Consider the following 7,024-nt stretch of genomic DNA (forward strand, 5'->3'; position numbering starts at 1 on the left):
CCGTCTTTTCCAGCTTCTTTTTAAGTGAAAGAATAGTGCAGGTAACATGAATCAAACTCAAGACCACTTGTTCTAAGGAGGACCACACTAACCAACTAACACATCATAATGTTTGTCCATATTTACTTTTTTTTCTTTTACTTCAGTTCGCGGCTGGGCCAGACCATTGTTGAATCGATCATTTATCACTTTTTTTGTTTATTTTTTATTTTTCAAAAAAATCTCATGCTTATAAAATTTTGTTCAAAAATTTAAAAAATCTTTGCTTTTTAAAATTTTGTTCATAATGTACAAATATTCACATTTTTAGAAAATTGTACATATATGTCAAAATAATTGTGTCTTCCAAAATTGCTCAGAATGTCATAACACGAACATATTTTAAAAAGAGCGAACAAAATTTTGAAGACAATCATTTTTTGAAAAACACTCCGAAATTTGAAATGTCAAGCAAAAATCAGAAGATATGTACAAAAATTGAAACCAATTTATTTTGAATTTCTGCCAACATTTTTTGTATTTGTGTAGAAAAAAATTGAATACATGATTATTTTCTAAATTCCTAATAAAATTTGAAAGCACGAACATTATTTAAAAATGCAGAATTGTCGATATCACAAAAACTTGGCATGGTGCCTTGGAATGGTGATACAAGGCCCTAGAATTTTTTTGGTCCATTTGAACGATGTCGAAAAAAGGTACTCCGAGACAGAACCTCCCGCCCAACCTGGACGCCCTACCCGAACTTTTTTCCATTTAAATTCATGAACATTTTCTTAAATTCGCAAACTTTGTTTTCAAACTTTTTTCCATATCCATGAAGTCTTTTCAACTTTTACACACGTTTTATAAAAGCTCGCAATTTTTTTCAAATTCATAACATTTATGAAAGCACGTTGTGTCACATTCAACTAGTGGTTTAGGATTTTTTTTTTGACCGGTCGACCGAGGAGTTGCAACTAGTGATCTGATTTGCTAGAACCGGCAAACGGTATTGCTAGAACTAGGGAGTGAGCCAATGATGATGGGGCGCGAGAATGTTGCAACCACGATGCTGAATTGCTGGAACCGGCAACGGCAGAAGCTAGCAACCCGCAGCGCCGTCGCATTTTTTGCTGCAACCGGCAAACTGAAATGGTACAACCGATGAGTTGTTTTGCTGCGATGGTGACTGTGGGAATGGTGACCCAGTAGACGACGGCGGTGCGTGTGGCAAGCGTCGACGACGAGGACGGCGGAGGGTGGTGCACCATGCTGCAACCATAGAGACGGCGAGCTGCAACAGCTGTCGGCCAAGGCTACGTGTCAGTGCCATCCACGGCTGGAGTTGCCGGAGCTGCAAGCAGCCATGGCCGAACCACCGCCCGGCGACAGCGGGGTGCTGCAGGGAGGGCAAACGGGCGAAGAAGATGGATAGCGAGGTGACGGGGAGGGGGCAGCGACGCGCGGGGATCCTGGAAGCTGGGCGGCGCTCTGTCCTCTCCTTTTTTTTTCTTCCTGTGTGCGCGTCGGGGAAGATGAAGTAAGGGGCGAAAGGAATAAATCAGACGGTCAGCAGTTGGTTGATCTTTGCTAAAAAAAAAGCAGTTGGTTGATCTGACGGATCGCGCGCGACCGGCCTGAAATATTCGGCCGGCCAGCCGGCGCCTAGCGCGGGCCTTCTTCGTAGCAAAACATGTCACGTCCTAGCCAACGCATGCACATACGCGCGGGTGCTGATGACGCCGCGAGCACGGCATGGATGCACGTTGCGTGCCCCAGAGGGAGAAGCGCGTGTGTGATCCCGGCGCCGCGTCCGGAGCCCGCGGCGGGACGGCGCCAACGGGATCCACACCTCTCCCCCACCGCCTTCATACCACCAGACGTGCGGACTCCGTCGAGCGAGCGCCCGGCCGCCGTCGCGATCGACCAGACGCGGTGGGACGGAATGCCATCCGTTTACCCCGCTGATATATAGCGCCGCGTCTCGAGCACTGCTCCATCGCAGCTCTGGGCACGCCTCCTCCTGGCTCTCGCCAGTGCCAGCCGCCACCCCGTCCGATCCTACTGTGGTGGCGGTTAATCAATGGAAGAGCTCGACGAGTTCGAGGTGCTCTGGCCGGAGTACTACGTGGGCCACGCTCACGCCGACGATGACCAGTACAAGACGCCGGCGCCGGCGTCAGCGAGCGTGCAGAGCCCGGCCACGTCGTGGCAGCGGCGCGCGGCACGGTCTCGGCCGGTGGACGTTCCTCCCACTCCCAGCAGGGCCGCCGTGCTGTTGCTACGGTGGAAAGACGGCACTGATCGTCAAGACGACTTGGCGGAGAAGGACGGCGGCGGCAAGATCGTCGTGCCGCCGCACCTGCTGGTCTCCGGCAGGCGGCTCTCCGACGGGGAGGCCGCCGCGGCGTACACGCTGCTGCGGTCGGGGGCGGCAAGGCACGGCAAGCGGGCGCGCGACCTGCGCCACCTGCGCAACTCCGTGCTGCGGATGACCGGCTTTATCGAAGGATGACACGTCCTATGTTTGGGGCTACCACTTCAATTTGTAGATCAGAAATGGTCAAATGGATTTGAACCGGTCTGTACGTGGCATCAATCCAGTCTATCTATCTAGTACTCCCTCTGTAAATAAATATAAGACCTTTTAGATCACTACTTAGTGATCTAAAACGTCTTATATTTGTTTACACAGGGAGTAATTTAGTACGCGTAAGCACGTGCATAAATTCCTCGAAAATAATCTTATGCGTGCGTTCAATGAATATGTTATGAAAGTGCAAAGAAAAAAAAACTTGTTGCTATCGATGGGATTTGCACCAAGTTCCGAACCAAGGTATACTACTTATCTTGCCGTGTGAGAATTCTGTCAAATATTGGTCAAACGAAGCAAGTTTACAGAGGAGAGAATTCCGTCATTGGTCAGTAGGACAATACGCGTGCAAATACGTACACGTACACGACTTACTCCGAGGCTCGGAGGGCTAGAGCGAGCTTGCACGTCCACGTGGCAGCCGAGGATAGGGTGCACCGCACTCCAACTCAACCCCTTCCTTCGCAGCCACAGCCACAGCTAGCAAAGTTTGTCCTCCGATCCAGTTGCCAACTCCCCAAGGAAGTCTGCTTGCTCACCAAGACACGCCAGCTTCTCCCTCTCCTTCCCCTTCCTTCCACAGCACACCTACCTCCGCTCGCTATATATCCCCCTCGCCATGGCAGCCCCAGCCCTTGCCTTCCCGGACACACGGCCGGGGAGGCCATGGATCAGGAGCTCCAAGAAGCCGACGTCCTCTGGCCTCAGCACAACTCCGACCACCGCCGCGACGGCGACGACGGCAGCAACGTCGACGGGGACATAACAAAGCTATCCTCGCCGGAGCTGTCTGCCCCGGTCCCCGTGCCTCACCGGAAGCGGCGGTCTCGCTCCTGGTCGACGTCCGACGGGAGCGGCAGTGGCAACGACGACTGCAGCGACGGCGACGTCCGATGCACCAACGACGCAAAGAGGAACGTGCCGCCGCACGTCCTGGCCGAGCGGCGGCGGAGGCTCGCCGGGAGGTCGACGGCGGCCTACTCCATGTGCAGCGGGAAAGGGAGGACGCTCAAAGGGCGGGACCTCCGCAACATCAGGAACCTCGTCCTCAGGTTGACCGGATTCATCGAGAAATGAAATGGATTCAGCACCGTGGATGTGGATATATTGCTGCATTGCTTGGGAACGTCCATGTCCATGGACGTGTGTGAAAGTTTGTGGCAACCTAATTAGAGTTTTCAGTGAGCGCAGAGGTGAAGAAAGACAAGAAATGTAGCAATAACTCTCTGTTTAATTAATTAATTTTATCTGTTTAATTGAATTTAGCATGTGTAGCGTGCGAGCAGCTTGCTCAAGAATAAATGTACATTCATAAGAAACAGAGCAAAAGGGGTGGAGGATTAAAATGTTAACTGGAGCCGAATAATAGAGCTACTACTAGCTATGTAAAAGCATTTTATTAGCTTGTGATCCTTATGTAAGCCAATTGTATGTAAGCGGCCGGTGTTTACTCGTTGCTAAATACAGTATATTGAGAAGGTACTAAGTAGTGCAAAAAAAGAAGAAGAGGTAATGGCATTCTTCTGTAACATGGTTGCCACTTTTGCATCTCTTTTTGCCACAACTCCCATTTGGCTTCGTCCTCTTGAAAATTAAGGAAGAAGGTGAACATTCGTCGAGAGGAGTCTTGTTGCAGCATGGGGTGTGGGGAGCAATGCTACACCTACGTAATGTTTGTTACGTATCTTACGTATGAGCTGATTTGGCATATTTTTATTGGCCATTAGTTGGGGACACAGGCCTACCCTTAAAATCAGGGGGGCAGTTTGATTGGTGGGGAAAGAGATTACGCAGGTTACGTAGAAGTTGTACGTAGGTGTACCATTTTTGGGTGCGGGGGGTTAGGGTCGGCGAACTAGTTAGCGCTACAAGTATGGCTGATATGTACCTTCATCGGATAGATCATATCGTGCATGACACGCATCACATGGATTTACAGGTCGAGCCATACAATTAGGAGAATTTGTAGTAAAATGAAAATTGGTCCTTTTTAATTCCTTGCATTTTCTTTATTATTCTTTGAGAACTACACCTTCCAAAAAAATGTAACCAACCAAACTTCTATTGCAATTATCTTACTTCCACAAATATGACAATCATGCTAAGGCCCCATAGGACCAATACAGCAGAACAGCTACCGCCGCCGATGAAGAGAAGTTTAGATCGGAAGAATCCGACTTGCAGACGCATGGACGCACACGAAGAAAGACCGGATGCAAGCGGATCCAACTTCGACAAACACCGATCAAATCCCACTAGATCCGCCGAAGACGCGCCTCCACACGCGCTCCGACGACGTTAGAAGCACCATCGGGATAGGAATAGATAGGGAGAACCTTATTTCATCTTCAGAAAGTCGCTACCATTTCGTCTTCATGAGCATGACAAAAACCCTAACGAGGCTCGAAAAAACAAAACGGAGCCCTCTCGCCGGCAAGGGCCTAAATCCACCGTGTCTTCATGGTCCGAAGACCATAGGAGGTCTTCGCCTCGCAGAAAACGATTCACAAAAAAGTGCAACTTGACAACACAACACCAGACGTCTTCAAACACTGGAATGCTCGTCGACCAAGGTTGATCCAGATGCAAAACCTAGAGGTGGTAGAAGGCTAACCGCAGGAAGAAGGGTTCATCGTTTGCTTCAAGCCAAGACATGCTTTCGAGCCACCACGTGTTGGACATGGAGCGTTTGGGATGAAGAACCAGCAAGTATACTGTTGAAATATTATTGTCTGCCTCTCTCCATGGAAGCATTCCACCATAAAAAGAAGCAAAGCACAAAACCAGTCGTCGACGAAGCGGAAGTGAGAATGTCGAGTGGTCTGCAGGTTCACCTTTTTTGTTTCCGTTGTTGCTCTTCCGAAAACGAGTTTGGACTTCTGAAACAACTAATTGAAGCATGGATTCTAGTAACAAAAGAAAAACTGAAGACTGGATTCAGTGTATATATAATCCGGCACACATGACAATATAATGTTTTTTTTATATAATTATGTAAAAAAGATCTGCAGCAACGCAGCCAATTATGCCGTACTATGACCATTTTAGGGAGAGGCCATGTTTTCTGAAGGAGAGGAAAGTTTGCCCGCGAGAGATTTCTTAGCGTAGAGTGATGCAGTTTCTCTCCAGCAATTCCGTGTCTTTGTGTGCCTAATAATGAGGGGGGCAGTCTTTGGGCTAATAATTTAGGGGACCCTGGCCTTGAGCTAGTGCGGCAGCTTGCGTGTACGAGAGAGCACTCGATATGCACTGTAGATTATTCGTTCAAGGAATATCATGTTACCAGATCGGGACGGAAGCGCGTCAGGTCTTGATCGCCACCGTGGCGGACGCAGCTCCATCAGCACAGATATGGCAATATTCTATCAAGCGCAAGATCACCCTGGCAGAAAATACAACCCAATCAAACAAGGAGAAACGAAAAGCTGCAGAAAAAAAAACAAGGAGGAACAAAAAGCTTTGGAAAACAAGGAGATACGAAAGCATGAGAATCAAATCAAAACAAAAATCCAGGTCGAAAACAAGCAAGGGAAGCAGGCAAACGAAAACCAAAGAAATCAAATCAAAAAAGAGTTCAAAAAGGAAAATATTCAAATTTTGAGTTCGGGATCAGATGGTGAATCACGGGGATGCCCCAGTGTCGTAACAGGCTTATTGGGGCGGGCACCCCTCTCGCATAATTAAGCGAGCCTGTACCACTCCTCATTTCCCTTTGCTGCCTGAAGGATCATGCTCTTCCACGGCGCACCCCGTCCCCTCTTTAAGCGCCTCGCCTCCACTCGCTCGCCCCCTGCGGCCGAGGTGGGACTAATAATCTTTCCAACCCCGCTGAACCCTCTCCTGGCCGGGTGCTGGGCGGTTTTTCAGGATGCCGCGGGCCGTCAAGGCCTGTAGAACAAGTCGGCCGGTACTCCCGAATCACAGGGTGGCCCATCGCGCTTTAGTCCTCGCGTAGCAGAAGTAATATGATTAGAACCTTTTTATCAAAACTGCAACCAACGGGGATGTAGCTCAAATGGTAGAGCGCCCGCTTTGCATGCGGGAGGCACGGGGTTCGATCCCCCGCATCTCCAAATTTATTTTCGTCGCTGGTCTTTTTCTCTATAATTTTTCTCCTCTTGCCTTGTTGTTATCGTTCTCTTCCTCCTTGAGAGGTTTTTAGTTTTTACCATTCGGGTTTCACCTATCTATTTGTCATTTTTACCATGCCACTGTCAAGCTTCTCTTTTCCTATCTTTTCATGCCACCATTAAGTTTTGTTCCATCTATCATGTCATACCTTTTTATGCCACCATTAAGTTTCCTTTTCTCCTTGGTGAAAAAAAAAACTCCTTTTCCGAGTTTTTGTTGTCAATGTTGGTGTCCTTGTTTTCTTCCTCTTTGAGAGCAGATGTTTCCATGGTTTGTGGATCCAAGCCTCCAACTTCTTTCCTTTTTTTCTGTTGCTAT

The 7,024-nt window shown here is 48.6% G+C and overlaps 2 protein-coding genes and 2 non-coding genes across 4 annotated transcripts; 3 read left to right on the forward strand and 1 right to left on the reverse strand.

Moving 5' to 3' along the window:
- Nucleotides 1–1,972: 1,972 nt before the first annotated feature.
- LOC119288023 lies at nucleotides 1,973–2,817 on the forward strand. The gene is made up of 2 exons (XM_037567640.1): nucleotides 1,973–2,601; nucleotides 2,684–2,817. Exon 1 carries the CDS (start codon nucleotides 2,066–2,068, stop codon nucleotides 2,495–2,497), a length of 432 nt encoding a protein of 143 aa, XP_037423537.1. The 5' UTR covers nucleotides 1,973–2,065; the 3' UTR covers nucleotides 2,498–2,601; nucleotides 2,684–2,817.
- A 245-nt stretch (nucleotides 2,818–3,062) lies between these two features.
- On the forward strand, nucleotides 3,063–3,975 carry LOC119324703. Its single transcript, XM_037598505.1, has one exon. It carries the CDS (start codon nucleotides 3,242–3,244, stop codon nucleotides 3,650–3,652), a length of 411 nt encoding a protein of 136 aa, XP_037454402.1. The 5' UTR covers nucleotides 3,063–3,241; the 3' UTR covers nucleotides 3,653–3,975.
- Nucleotides 3,976–6,180: 2,205 nt separating this feature from the next.
- On the reverse strand, nucleotides 6,181–6,286 carry LOC119296157. Its single transcript, XR_005144944.1, has one exon. It is a non-coding gene; the product is annotated as a small nucleolar RNA Z279/snoR105/snoR108 (small nucleolar RNA).
- A 289-nt stretch (nucleotides 6,287–6,575) lies between these two features.
- On the forward strand, nucleotides 6,576–6,648 carry TRNAA-UGC. The gene has a single exon. It is a non-coding gene; the product is annotated as a tRNA-Ala (tRNA).
- Nucleotides 6,649–7,024: the final 376 nt, after the last annotated feature.

The sequence above is a fragment of the Triticum dicoccoides genome, chromosome 1A (assembly GCF_002162155.2).
Source record: "Triticum dicoccoides isolate Atlit2015 ecotype Zavitan chromosome 1A, WEW_v2.0, whole genome shotgun sequence".
Classification (NCBI taxonomy): Eukaryota; Viridiplantae; Streptophyta; class Magnoliopsida; order Poales; family Poaceae; genus Triticum; species Triticum dicoccoides.

Bases quoted from the DNA above. Each gene is read 5' to 3' on its own strand.
- LOC119288023 (XM_037567640.1), top strand. From the start codon at position 2,066: ATGGAAGAGCTCGACGAGTTCGAGGTGCTCTGGCCGGAGTACTACGTG.
- LOC119324703 (XM_037598505.1), top strand. From the start codon at position 3,242: ATGGATCAGGAGCTCCAAGAAGCCGACGTCCTCTGGCCTCAGCACAAC.